Raw genomic sequence first — 15,122 nt, 5'->3', positions numbered from 1 at the left:
ATCTTAAACTGTGTGTGAAGATGAACGGAGGTCTTACGGGTGTGGAATGACATTATTGGGAGTCATTAATGACATCAATTTAATTTTTGGGTGAACTAACCCTTTAAGAGATGAGGGACAACCCTTTTAGACCATGTGCCTGGCACGCTGACTGTTTTTTCCATCATTAAACTAGTAAAAGTGGATTTAGACACACTCTCATTTCACCTGCGCCGTGTACTTCAGACCATACACACGGATCAGTAAAAAACTGCCTGTGCATTCAGAACATTGCCAAAGGGATTCTGGTGGTGGTTTGAGAAGTAAATAATGCAGTGAATATTTGCAGTGAAGACTGTTTGCTTTAGATTATGCAGATTAGGTAAACTGTGTTTGCCACCTATGATGCCAGCAGCCACAGAACTAGAATGAAGCGCCAGATTGCAATACCCTACTCATCGGAAAAGGATAAATTGTGCCTTTCAATAGACACTCTGTAGAGTCTATTGAGTCCAGGTCTGCAGGGGAGAGGCGTTAAAAGATACATCTAAGCTCTGTGTTGACAGATATTGAGTCTCTGGCCCAGAGAGGCAGAAGACACAGATACATACAACCAGGCTACAGCAAGCAAACCTTCACTTCTACAGCATCTGCATGTTCCAAATTAAGGACATTTTGCACATATTTTAGAGCTCTTTCGCTGCTCTAGGAGATCAGGAACATTAAAACTCTTTCAAGAGACCTTGGCATCATTATATTGTCAGTATATGATCAATCGTGTCAATTCACCGAAAGCCACAGCATGGCGAATTCTGGTGATGTCATAAAATCGTACTGCCTCGATGTGACGACAAGTGTGTGTGTGTGTGTGTGTGTGTGTGTGTGTGTGTGTGTGTGTGTGTGTGTGTGTGTGTGTGTGTGTGTGTGTGTGTGTGTGTGTGTGTGTGTGTGTGTGTGGTGATAATGAATCACATATAGATTTATAGATTTGATCATAACCCTGCAAATTAGACAGTTATAGACCACTGTTTTAAAGGGGGGTGAAACACTCAGTTTCAGTCAATCTCATGTAAATCTTGAGTACCTATAGAGTAGTATTGCATCCTTCATATCTCCGAAAAATCTTTCGTTTTATTATATTTGTAAAAGAAATATGGGCTGTACCGAGTCTTTCCGGAAAAAAAACGAGCGCCTGGAGGCGTATCGTGTGGGCGGAGCTAAAGAATGACATATGCGCAAAGCGGTGACGTCCTCAAGCGTGGAGAAACCATAGACTGTAAAAAAATAGAAACCCATCACTATCTCAGCTAATAGATATGATCCAGAATCTAATTCGGAGGCTGAAATAGAAACAGCAACAGCAGGACGTCCGTCTCTGTGGTATGGACTGTATTTAGAGGCCTGTCAACATGACATGATTCGGTTTATGGACTATTGTATGCGACCAAACCTTAGTAGCAAGCAAAACGGTTTTGCACGTCAGACTAGTGTAACAAGTTACATAGAACAGCAATGAAGTCCGTTAGCGCATTTGAATGACGAAGCACGCGATCGTGTCGTTTACTGATGTTTACTCACGTGAGGATAGCCAACAGCACAGACATTTGAAGCAGTTTTACTCACCGGCTGCTTCCAAAGCAGGACCGAACCTTTATCGCTGGGACGGCTCCGTCAAAAACACACTTCTTGGAGTGTAGAGATCCACTTTGTGATGCGACTGAAGTAGGGGTGTAACGGTTCACAAAATTCACGGTTCGGTTCGATACGATACACTGGTGTCACTGTTCGGTTCGGTACGGTTCGGTATGTTTTAGATACAGCAAAAAGAAAAAATTGGCAGAAATTACCTTTTTTTATTATTATTTTATTAAAACTAACAAAGTATGATTTTTTGTTGTTGTATGATTTTACCCATCTTCTATGTAGTTACAGGAATAAGACATAGCTCTTTACATTAGCGTGTGCGGTGCGTGTTGCGTTGCGTGTGCGTTGCAGGAGCCCCACACCCTGTAGTGCTTTACATATGCTGCGTTTGCAGTCCGCAACTGATCCGCTGTTGCATATCACAAATACAGCATTTATTCATTATTTTTTATTTAAAATCCAAAAGTTTTTACTGAACATGCCTCGTCAGAATTCAAATTCTCTTTGTTTACTCTTTAATAGAAGTGAGGTTAGGTAGCCTACTACATTTAAACAACATTTTATTAAATTCATTTATTCATATTTATATACTTTAGATTTAGCTCACACAAGTGGCAAAACATTTAAACATAGGTTATAGCCTAAATCACAAACATTTTAAATTAGAAACTTACAATAGTGTATTCAAAAACAGCCGACTCTCGTCTTTTCTTTCGTTTTTACACCCTTTTAAAAGAAATCCTGCAGGTCAAAAAGAACTTTGCTTTTCACCTCCAAGAAAGTATGAGTGCTCTCCATTATGGCACATTTTTTTACCTTAATGCCAGGTAAGGTGTCGTTTTGTTGCTTTACTTGAGAAAAAAAAAGCCATGTGTTGACTTTGAAACAAGAGTATATTTTAAATGAGATGCATCTGTGGTGAAATTACTAGATTTTCGCGTCAGTACATGTTTATTTTAATGCGAACGATCTTCTGTCGCTTTAATGCAGCAACGCAGCGCAGCAAAAAATAGACTCGGTACGAAAACGATCCGTGCACTGCTGCAGACGCAACGCTCCTGGAACGGACTGACGGACCGCACCCGCGTGCAGTGTGAAAGCTGTCATCCGTTAACATGGGTACGGAAAAAAATACGCACCGCACACGCACTGCAGACGGAGTATGTGTGAAACGGGCGTTAGGTCTCATATCCGCGGCTATAAATGGACCACTCGCCGCGGTGATGTCTTTTGCCGTTTGAATAAGTTGGAAATGTCTGTCTAAATGCTGCGGGGATAGTTTGTGGGATAGTTTGTGGCTGTTTCTCCTTTTTATCGTCTTGTTGTCGGCGTAAATGAGTTGATTAACATGACATGAATTATTCCCGCTGCTGTACCATCAGCAAATGCGACATACCGTTGTTTTTTAATCCATCAATCTTGCCAACACCATCATAGCTTACCAAGAATCCAAAGTTCACCCAAACACCAGACCTGCTGGTTATTGGAGGATCTTCTATTTCTGGTTTGTTAAACGCAATAGCCATTTTGCCACGAGCATTCAGCGCGTAGCCTACTGAGTAAGCGAGCACCTGACTGAGCAGCCTAAAACATTTGGTGTTTTTTTTTTCTTTCACTTCGGCGGTGTCAGGGGCATTGCCTGTTATGTCGTTTTGGTTATTGGGCTACCTTGTTGAACGCATATTATTATATTTCACACACTTTTTTATTTTCCAAATCTAATTAATTAGTCCAAGAACTAATTCGGAAGAACGGTTCAATACGAATACGCGTATCGTTACACCCCTAGACTGAAGCATTTCTGCGTTCAAATCGGTTCAAATGCAGCGCTTCCTTCCCGGAATGCTGTGCTGAAGCGTTGAAGTCGCTTAATGTCAAAGTGGAGGAATGAAGTGGAGCGCGGCGCGGACTATAACCGACATTAGTGTTCACGGACGACTGGATCTGCAGCTGAGAGCAGTTTACTGTTTACAGCGTGCATTTCCTCTCTCGCGCTAGTGACGCGCGGGCACCCTACCGGGAGAAGAGCCCGTACGGCCCATACAAGGACCTTCCGCTCTATTAACGTCAAGTAGACCCATAATCGAAAAAAACTCTCCGAAACTTGTGAGAAACCGGAAGGAGTATTTTTGACACAGAAATACTCCATCAAACGTCCAACTTAGTTTTTGAAACTTTGTCTATGTTTAGGATGGGAATCCAAGCCTTTAACAAAGTAAAAAGCTCAGTATGCATGAAACAGCATTACACCCCCCCCTTTAAGAATTAAGGACTTTCAAAAGCCTACTTCACACAACTCAAAGGTCTGAATATTATCCAATTTAAAGGTCCACTATGTCGTATTTTTGCAGTAAAATATCCAAAAACCACTAGGCCAGTGTTATATATTTTGTTCACTTGAGTACTTACAATATCCCTTTCCAACTATTTGTAAATTGTGAGAAAACTGCTATTTTAACTAAGGACCGGGACGTGTCAGCATATGTTTGAGCGAGTCACCTGTCAATCGCTTTATATCTGCGTTGGTTTTATTCTGCAGAAGCGCTTTACTCTTAGCAGTTTGAACATGTCACAGCAGCCACCGAGCGAACGCACAGAGTAACGTCATAAAATCATTTTAAACACACTTAAATGTATCTAATATGATAAACAGAGCTGCTTTACCTGACCGGAAAAAGCGGAAGTGCGAGCATGCATGAACATGATTTCTGCCCGAGTCCTATTTTCCACCGGCTGTGATGAGAAGACCACATGTCCCAAGATGCTGCGCTCACACTTTACGTCATCAAACTACGCCTTTGTTTAGAATAGGCGCCCTCCAGTGGACGGAAAGTTGCATAGTGCACCTTTAAATGTATTTGTTTAATTCACTTAGTGAATTAATTTGTTTAGTTCACTTGACGTGACGTCTTTTTCGAAGCTGTCAGCGTCTGCATTACATTATAATCTGGAACTGTGTTTTCAAAAAAGTTGTGAGCGCTTTTTTATATGCCAATGCCGACTTTTTTTTCTGCAGCTCAGAGCATCTTTTCAAGTTGAAAAAAGTTCAACTTTTCTGATAAAAACTCCCTACGTCAAGTGCGTTTTTGACAGCTGACCGATGACAAGTGAGTAAAAAGACATGACTCGTTTCCATAACAGCAAGAAACACGGAGAGCGTGCCGTTAGATTGTCGGAGCAAACCGCACATCATCCAACGAGAGCTCCTGGACTAAATGATTGTAAGCAACCATACGGTTTTCTTCCCTGTATAATGTCGTGCACCCACAAACGTCTTTGAACCGACATTCTCCTCCCCGTTAAAATGGTAACTTCAGTGATTTAGCATTACGCTTTTTACTTAACCTAAGTCATTGATGTAGTAGAAATGTGAAATTATTTTTGATTTTGGTGCCTTCTAGACTGAGAAAAGACGGAAAATGTATTTTTGTCTCATGGGGATGAAAGACAACAATTCCCAGAATGCTTCGCTGCCCTACGAGGCCACTCCCAAAGCCACCGCTACTGGATTACGGGATCATTTGTCCACCGCATTCATTTACATAAAATCAGTTCAGTTAGAGAACAGACACTACAATTTAAAACTAAACGTGACTGTTCAATATAATGTGAGTGAGCCGAGCGAGAGTCACGGCACAAACACAGCAGGAATCAGATTACATTCATCAGGAGAGCTGTGGTAAACGCGGGCGCGGCAGTCGTTCACAGCGTGTTCAGTCTGGAGGGTTTTCAGTTCATGCCTTTGGAAGCTTAACTTTCATAGAAATTAATTTGAGAAGTTGAAACACTTACATTGGTCAGCATAGCTCCGTTTACATGAATCTTCAGCTGCCCGAGCCGAGCGCTGTGAGTGAGATCTCCATCCACCATGCGCGGGTTGAAAACTTATATATATATATATATATATATATATATATATATATATATATATATATATATATATATAAATAATCTAGATATAAAAAGTTATAAATAGCTCCCTCTGATGGCTGTAGTCTTTAGCCTCTGGCCAAAAAATCCTTCGATGGCGCAAAATGACGATATTTGCATCCTCTAAGGATTTTTTCCAGAAAAAAATGCATAAATCTCTCGTCTCAGGGGAATATGGGAGAGCACAATTATTCGAATATACTCCCGGATTTCTACTGATACAAAGCCATATGCTAATCGCTGAAGTAACCTTAAAAAAAGATCCAACTTTCTCGACATCTGCATCACACAGCACTCTTGTTGCAGCTGTTGTTATAGCAACAAGAGACGTCCTCGGCTGCTATCTGGAACCAAACACTGATAGCTCTATTTTTTTTTAACTAAAAGAGCGCTCGTGTCAGCTTTGTCTTGTCAAAAAACACGTAAAGTGTGAGCACAGCCTTATTTGTTTCATTTCCACTCCCTAACAGTTTTTTTCTCAAGTTCTGTTTTTGATTTCATTTTTATTTATATATATATATATATATATATATATATATATATATATATATATATATATATATATATATATATGTCACAAAGCCTGTTGGAACACAACAGCTTTTCTTCAAAATGCTAATTAAATTACACATTGTAAATTCATGTATGATCACTGAGAGGATTTGTGTGCATGTAAAACGTAGTAAACTGCACTAAACAAACTCATTCAGCATGTTGAGCGATACTGAGCGGATTCCCAGTACCCGTAGCTCCTCTGATTGGTCATTATTATGATTTTCTAATTTGCATTAGATATCGCATAAACTGTAAAAAGTGGTAACCTGCAATTGTTACCTTACCCTAACCCATAAAAAACAATGCTGTTGGTATAAATTAATGCCTTTAGGTTGACTTTGCAACATTAATTTACATTTTTGAAACTGTTAATTTAGTTTTAGGTAACCTTTTGTTTTGTCATGAAGCATAATTAAGTTCCTTATTAGTTTCAGACAAACAACTGTTTGTTATCATAAGATAATCTATCTCTGCCATAGCAACATCCAACTAAATCACTTTTATTCATGAGTCATTTTTGAAGTAAACCAGATTTGCAGCAAAGGGGGAGTCAAATAATTTTAGCAGGGCATGTTAATCAAGTTATGATTGGTGTTTAATCTAAAAATAAATCTCTGGAATCATCAGAGCCAGGGAATGAGGATGATATGCTCGCTATTACAGGACGCTTGTCTAGTTGATATATGGTGTTTATTTGATGGTCAAAGCCCAAAGTAAATAAAACACTGTCATAAATCTTATTTAGGATGGACGTTTTCTTAGTATCAAACTCTATTGAAAAGATATTACGCTGCAAAACTGGCATAACTGTGGAGCACTATGTCAGCTTAACCCTAAAAGAACCATATGGAAAAATTGCAATAATTGCAAATAAATAAGTCCTAGTTTCACTGAATACAGCTCACTCCCTGAATCACATCATAGCAACAAGATTGACAAGGAAATATTTATGCATTTTCCCGAACCCAGAATGTCACAAACCGTGCAACATGGTCACTGCCTGCTGACACACATAAACTAGATATAAACTATATGCAGACATGCAGCCTGAGATATGCTAGGATATGCTCCAGTACTCCCGTGACACTATTTTAGATTAACTGGTATCAAGTAAGGATGGATGATAGATGGAAGGATAGATGTTTAAATATAAGACGATTTTTCTGAATGTTGCAGATGTGAACAATGAGTCATGTTCAATGATTTTTATTGTAATTCACACAACAGAGCCTTTTGTCTAAATGTAAGAGGCTCTGTGAAGAACAAACTGAAGGTCCAACCTTAAAGGGAAGGATTGTGTCATAGACGTCAGTGCATCAAACCCTTAAATACACAATATAAGTACGGTTTACAGGTTCTCTTTACACCTCAGCAACAGACTGTCTGTCAGCTCAATGCTCATCCCACCTTCCATGTGATGGGAATATATCTAAATATAATGCTATAATCAACACTTTTCATGATCCGTTAATTTCAACAGATGTAATAATAAAAACATAGTAAGACTACTCAGGAAAACATTATAAATTAATAAAGAAATCCAATTAATGACCACTTTAAATGGATTACCAATTACACTATAATTAGACCTATAAAGCTTCTACTTTATTCCATTAAATCTGATTCAATCCTTTAATTAATCAATTATTTTAAATAAAAAGACCAGCTCTGTTGTTTTTTGTCTGATTCAAACAAATCATAGCTACACTGTAAAATATATATATATATATATATATATATATATATATATATATATATATATATATATATATATATATATATATATATATATATATATATATATATATATTTCACAATTAAATTAATTATAAAAATTAATTAATTAAATCATAAAATTCACAATTTTAAGGCAACCAGGTAACCTTAAATCAAAAATATTTTTTACAGTGTACATTATTTTGGAGGATTTTTAATAGAGAATGTGAAAATAACATATTTATTAGCATTTGCTCCTTGCACCTCATTTTGCCAACATGAGCACGGGGCACAAATGTTATGTCCATTTTGTAAAATTGTCCAAAACAGCATTAGAGCCAGTGGTAATTTCATTGATGAATAATTATTGTCATAATTTTCATCAACAACTTTTTTCGAAAATGAGATGGTAACTCAATAAAAAATACAGTTTTTAATGACAAAAACTAATCTTTATCAACGAATAAAAAACGAGAGGAAAATGTTAATGTTACAAAGATTTCAAAATAAGGGTCCTGGTGCATTTCAAGCTTGTTTATAATTACAAGTCGCATTATATGTATGTATTTTGGTTACACTGTATTTATAAACTGTATTTAATTTAATTCCCATCTAGTCAGGGGTACATACAAAAAACAGCATTTGACACATATTATTTAAAAAAGTATCAGAAGGTTAGCTAAAAACATTAAAAAAAATAATTACTTGAATTAATAAAATAAATAAACGTAAACTTATTTGAAGCTTTAGCTTAACGGTACACTTTCCGTCCACTGGAGGGCGCCTATTCAAAACAAATGCGTAGTTTAATGACGCAAAGTGTGAGCGCAGCATCTTGGGAGATGTGGTCTTTTCATCACAGCTGGTGGAAAATAGGACTCGGGTAGAAATCACGTTCATGCATGCGGTTATTAAAGTTACTGTAGTCTAAAGCAGAGCAGGACCGAGTGTTGTGGACCTGAGCACAGCTGCTGGAGCGATTGTTAAACGAAAACCCGCCTCGCGAATACCGGGACTTTTATTATGACGGGACGGGACACAGTCGCCGGGCGCCTGCACAGATCCTCTCTTCCGGTTATGATTTTGAGGTAATGCAGCTCTGTTTATCATATTAGATACATTTAAGTGGGTTTAAAACAATGTTATGACGTTACTCCGTGCGTTCTCTTGTTCACACTGCTAAGAGTAAAGCGCTCCTGCGAAATAACAGCCGAAACCGAGGGTAGCGCAGATATGACGCAATTGACAGGCGACTCCCTCAGACGCAATGCTGAAACGTCCCGGTCCTTGGTTAAAATAGCAATTTTCTCACAATTTACAAATAGTTGGAAACATCTGGGATATTGTAGGTACTCAACTGAACAAAATATATAACACTGGCCTAGTGGTTTTTGGATATTTTACTGCAAAAATACTACATTTAAAGGTGCACTTTGTAACTTTTCCATCTGCTAGACGGAGCGTATTCAAAACAAAGGCGTAGTTTGATGACACCAAGTTTGAGCGCAGAATCTTGGGACATGTGGTCTTCACCTCACATCCGGTGGGAAAGAATCCGGATAGGAAAATCATATTGATGGTTGCTGTTATTAACGTTACTTTAGTATGAAGCAAAGCAGGACTGAGTGTTGGGGAGTTGAGCACGGCCGCTGGAGCGATTGTTAATGAGATGAACAACACACGCCTCGCGAGTGGGTCAGTTTAAGGGTAGAGTTAGGGTCAGGTGTGGTGGTGTGGGTCAGTTTAAGGGTAGAGTTAGGGTCAGGTGTGGTGGTGTGGGTCAGTTTAAGGGTAGAGTTAGGGTCAGGTGTGGTGGTGTGGGTCAGTTTAAGGGTAGAGTTAGGGTCAGGTGTGGTGGTGTGGGTCAGTTTAAGGGTAGAGTTAGGGTCAGGTGTGGTGGTGTGGGTCAGTTTAAGGGTAGAGTTAGGGTCAGGTGTGGTGGTGTGGGTCAGTTTAAGGGTAGAGTTAGGGACAGGTGTGGTGATGTGGGTCAGTTTAAGGGTAGAGTTAGGTCAGGTGTGGTGGTGTGGGTCAGTTTAAGGGTAGAGTTGGGGACAGGTGTGGTGGTGTGGGTCAGTTTAAGGGTAGAGTTAGGGTCAGGTGTGGTGGTGTGGGTAAGTTTAAGGGTAGAGTTAGGGTCAGGTGTGGTGGTGTGGGTCAGTTTAAGGGAAGAGTAAGGGACAGGTGTGGTGATGTGGGTCAGTTTAAGGGTAGAGTTAGGGACAGGTGTGGTGGTGTGGGTCAGTTTAAGGGTAGAGTTAGGGACAGGTGTGGTGGTGTGGGTCAGTTTAAGGGAAGAGTAAGGGACAGGTGTGGTGATGTGGGTCAGTTTAAGGGTAGAGTTAGGGTCAGGTGTGGGTCAGTTTAAGGGTAGAGTTAGGGACAGGTGTGGTGGTGTGGGTCAGTTTAAGGGTAGAGTTAGGGACAGGTGTGGTGGTGTGGGTCAGTTTAAGGGTAGAGTTAGGGTCAGGTGTGGTGGTGTGGGTCAGTTTAAGGGTAGAGTTGGGGACAGGTGTGGTGGTGTGGGTCAGTTTAAGGGTAGAGTTAGGGACAGGTGTGGTGGTGTGGGTCAGTTTAAGGGTAGAGTTAGGGACAGGTGTGGTGGTGTGGGTCAGTTTAAGGGTAGAGTTAGGGACAGGTGTGGTGGTGTGGGTCAGTTTAAGGGTAGAGTTAGGGTCAGGTGTGGTGGTGTGGGTCAGTTTAAGGGTAGAGTTAGGGTCAGGTGTGGTGGTGTGGGTCAGTTTAAGGGTAGAGTTGGGGACAGGTGTGGTGGTGTGGGTCAGTTTAAGGGTAGAGTTAGGGACAGGTGTGGTGGTGTGGGTCAGTTTAAGGGTAGAGTTAGGGACAGGTGTGGTGGTGTGGGTCAGTTTAAGGGTAGAGTTAGGGACAGGTGTGGTGGTGTGGTGGTGTGGGTCAGTTTAAGGGAAGAGTAAGGGACAGGTGTGGTGATGTGGGTCAGTTTAAGGGTAGAGTTAGGGTCAGGTGTGGGTCAGTTTAAGGGTAGAGTTAGGGACAGGTGTGGTGGTGTGGGTCAGTTTAAGGGTAGAGTTAGGGACAGGTGTGGTGGTGTGGGTCTGTTTAAGGGTAGAGTTAGGGACAGGTGTGGTGGTGTGGGTCAGTTTAAGGGTAGAGATAGGGTCAGGTGTGGTGGTGTGGGTCAGTTTAAGGGTAGAGTTAGGGACAGGTGTGGTGGTGTGGGTCAGTTTCAGGGTAAAGTTAGGGACAGGTGTGGTGGTATGGGTCAGTTTAAGGGTTAAGTTAGGGACAGGTGTGGTGGTGTGGGTCAGTTTAAGGGTAAATTTAGGGTCAGGTGTGGTGGTGTGGGTCAGTTTAAGGGTAAAGTTAGGGACAGGTGTGGTGGTGTGGGTCAGTTTAAGGGTAAAGTTAGGGTCAGGTGTGGTGGTGTGGGTCAGTTTAAGGGTAGAGTTAGGGTCAGGTGTGGTGGTGTGGGTCAGTTTAAGGGTAGAGTTAGGGTCAGATGTGGTGGTGTGGGTCAGTTTAAGGGTAGAGTTAGGGACAGGTGTGGTGGTGTGGGTCAGTTTCAGGGTAAAGTTAGGGACAGATGTGGTGGTGTGGGTCAGTTTAAGGGTTAAGTTAGGGACAGGTGTGGTGGTGTGGGTCAGTTTAAGGGTAGAGTTAGGGTCAGGTGTGGTGGTGTGGGTCAGTTTAAGGGTAGAGTTAGGGTCAGGTGTGGTGGTGTGGGTCAGTTTAAGGGTAGAGTTAGGGTCAGGTGTGGTGGTGTGGGTCAGTTTAAGGGTAGAGTTAGGGTCAGGTGTGGTGGTGTGGGTCAGTTTAAGGGTAGAGTTAGGGTCAGGTGAGGTGGTGTGGGTCAGTTTAAGGGTAGAGTTAGGGACAGGTGTGGTGGTGTGGGTCAGTTTAAGGGTAGAGTTAGGGTCAGGTGTGGTGGTGTGGGTCAGTTTAAGGGTAGAGTTAGGGACAGGTGTGGTGGTGTGGGTCAGTTTAAGGGTAGAGTTAGGGTCAGGTGAGGTGGGGTGGGTCAGTTTAAGGGTAGAGTTAGGGACAGGTGTGGTGGTGTGGGTCAGTTTAAGGGTAAAGTTAGGGACAGGTGTGGTGGTGTGGGTCAGTTTAAGGGTAGAGTTAGGGACAGGTGTGGTGGTGTGGGTCAGTTTAAGGGTAGAGTTAGGGTCAGGTTTGGTGGTGTGGGTCAGTTTAAGGGTAGGTTTAGGTGTAAGGAAAGTGCCAACTGTGTAATTACAAATGTAACTACAGAAATAATTACAGACGTAATTACATGCAGGTATTTTTTTTTAAATGTAAGTACAATGTAAAAACATGTATGTACACAATAAGTGCAATGTATCAAATGATTAATTACAATGTTAGTACATAGTAGTTAAAGTCTCCTAAATTCATTAGATTTTTGCCAACTAAATCTAAAAACAATTCAGGTGACTAAATTATGACTAATACTAATTGGCATTTAAGTCAAACTATGAACAAAACTAAATCCAAGTTTGCTGACAAAATTAACAGTGCTTGAAGAATACAATTCATACAGGTTTAAAATGAGGGTTTGTAAATATATGCATACTTTCTCTTTTTTCAGTTTATTTTATTTATTTTTTTACAAAAAATAAAATTTTCTTTTGACCCAAATGAGTTTGATATCTTGTGATCAGCATTCAGAAGGCACGCCGTCGCTTCTGATGGCTGATATATCCGGGCATATCAGATCTGGGCCAGTCATGGAACTGCTGACAGGCAACAGATGTTGTGCTTGGAGGGCAGCTTTGCTAGTAATGGACTCATATTGTGAGGAGAATGAGGGGGTTCAATGGATTCTTGTTGCAGCAGACAACACCTGGCAGTTTTAAAATAATCAACAGCCAGGGAAAAGAACAGGTAGTATACAAACATGCTTATATGGACGGCACATGGAATATGAAGAATGCCACCGTCAACTGAATGTCAATGCACCACAGCCAAAAACTGGAAGTGAAGAAAATGTGAGTGGCACTTGTCACAAACTAGAGTGTCACATGATTTTTCTGGGTTTTTTATTTTTATTTTTTATCATGCCTATTGCACAAATGTTGCAGGATGAGTCATGCGTAGATGTAGTAATAGTGAAGCTTGCTTTAGTAAACACTACTGGCAATCATCATCATCATCATCAGCCATGCTCTTTTATCTGTTGTCATTCTGTGTGATATTTGTAACGTTTCCTCGCTCAAGACAGGTTCAAGCTCCCTAACAGTAAAGCCAGCTTTCCTCATGTCTAAGCATCACATTTATTCCCCCAGTGCTGACTATACTAACAACCACACACTTCCAATGTTCCTCTTCAAAATCACCCTAAATTCCAGGAGCCATGCACGCATAAGATTAAATGGGCATCTGAACATTTCCATCTCCATTTCAATCAAATCATAGAACAAAATGAAAAGCACAGCTCAAAACTGGATATTATTTAGCATGGCAGGAGATTAGGACATCTAACCAAACGATTGAGAATCTCATGCTTAGTTTCTCAGCAAACCCCTCCAAGCATCTCATTCCATTATTATCATATTATTCTCATTATTACCATTCCATTATCATCACATTAAGCCATCTCATTAGGACATCAGCTCAGTTGCTATAATAACACAGGCTTAGAAATTAATCTAAGCAGTGTGTTGCTCGCTTGTACATTTCCTATCAGAAATATTGAATGAATCCTTGAATGAACCTGAACTCCGACAACCTGTTTGCACCGTGAGCGCAAGATTGTCTCTTGCTATAGCCATCATTTCTCATCTTCTTGTTCCTTGTGACGGTGCCTGTCTTTGCAGCATGCATTTCAACGTCAATCTCCTAGGTAACACTTGAAGCCTAAGAGTCATTGTAATGCATTGCATTTCTTAATAAATTGTTTTTATAAATAATTGTAACCACACTTATAACACTTACTTAACCCATTCATGGTTACGAGTATTATAACACTCAAAAATACAGTATAGCGTTAAAATATATAACTGTGTGTGAGTATATTTATTTACAAGAACAACATTATAGCTTAATGCATTACTAATGCATTAAAAATACTAAAAACAAAATGCATTATCCTATTGGTTTATTCAAGATACATTTGAGAACATGCATCTACATCTAAAATTAATTTCCAATTATATCAGTTTAACTGGAAGGGTGTCTTAGTTAGTTAGGTCGCGCGCCATATAATTCATTATCTTGCATATAGCATTGCAATATTGTGCCGAATGCAGGTATAGCCTACTTACACAAAAACTCCGAAGAGCAGCACTCTGATGGCAATCTCCAGCGCCAGATCCCGCACGTATTTCCTTCGGTCTGGGGGAGACATCTTCATGTTGTTCACACAATCGATTTTTGACTGAAAGAAAGCAAAGGCAGAAACCAGAGAAGTCGGTGGTAGTCCACAATTGTCCTAAACACGCGGCACACTTTGGCGTCCGGCACCTGCAGCTGTCTGCCGTTTTGTGTTCATTTGGCAAATGCAGCTGAAATGCCTCTTGTTGCTCTACAGTTGCAGTATGTACTACAGTATACAGTACAGTACGCGAGTTCTGCTTCTTGAGAAGGTTTCGAGGGATCCGGTAGTGCGCTGAGTGAAGGCGGACGCGACTGAGAGCTGGACCGAGCCAGAAAACAGCCTCCGAGAGCCAGGTGATGATGAGGCTCCGATCAAAGTCTGTGAGATGTAACTCTCTCTCTCTCTCTCTCTCTCTCTCTCTCTCTCTCTCTCTCTCTCTCTCTCTCTCTCTCTCTCTCTCTCTCTCTCTCTCTCTCTCTCTCTCTCTCTCTCTCTATTACCTTGACAGTACACCTTTTGCTGGTGGTCATAAAATTCGTTATTTCACTTCTTTGTACTTTTAAAAAGAGGGTTTTGTATTCAGTTTTCGGGAGTAACTATAGCTACAAAATAATGAAGACTTATGAAGAAATGTTACGCTTTGCCTGTTTTTGATGTGCACTATGTCTCCTGCATTTAAAGGTGCTGTGTGTAAGAATGACAGCTTGTGGTTGAAATGGGTACTGCAGTCCAAATTTTAAATATTGTTTGCCCCGCCCCCTCAACTCGCAGGTTACAAACACAATTGACAATAAAAGGCGAGGAGACTTGTAAGTTGATGAGTGGATTTATTCATGTTTCAATGCGCTCTCGTTCAAAGAGGAGGTTAGGTCAGATGGAATTGGTGATCTCTGAACCAGTTTGTTCGTGATTTCTGGCAAATGGCAACTTGTGGTTTCAAAATACTATTGGCTAAATGGGCAACTTGCGGTAGCCTATCGCACAGACCCCCCCCCCCCCCCCC

General features: G+C 40.7%; 1 protein-coding gene across 1 annotated transcript in view; it reads right to left on the bottom strand.

Annotated features, from left to right (window-relative positions):
- Positions 1-14,501, bottom strand: part of plpp4 (phospholipid phosphatase 4) — a 181,953-nt gene extending 167,452 nt beyond the window's left edge. Inside the window, exon 1 of the mRNA XM_067422586.1 lies at positions 14,067-14,501. Coding sequence (XP_067278687.1) covers positions 14,067-14,155 — 89 coding nt within the window. The 5' untranslated portion in view covers positions 14,156-14,501. The remainder of the gene's footprint in view (positions 1-14,066) is intronic.
- Between the last annotated feature and the right edge of the window lie 621 nt (positions 14,502-15,122).

Source organism: Pseudorasbora parva, chromosome 17, assembly GCF_024679245.1.
Source record: "Pseudorasbora parva isolate DD20220531a chromosome 17, ASM2467924v1, whole genome shotgun sequence".
Lineage (NCBI taxonomy): Eukaryota > Metazoa > Chordata > Actinopteri > Cypriniformes > Gobionidae > Pseudorasbora > Pseudorasbora parva.
This window is presented reverse-complemented; position numbering and strand designations above follow the sequence as displayed.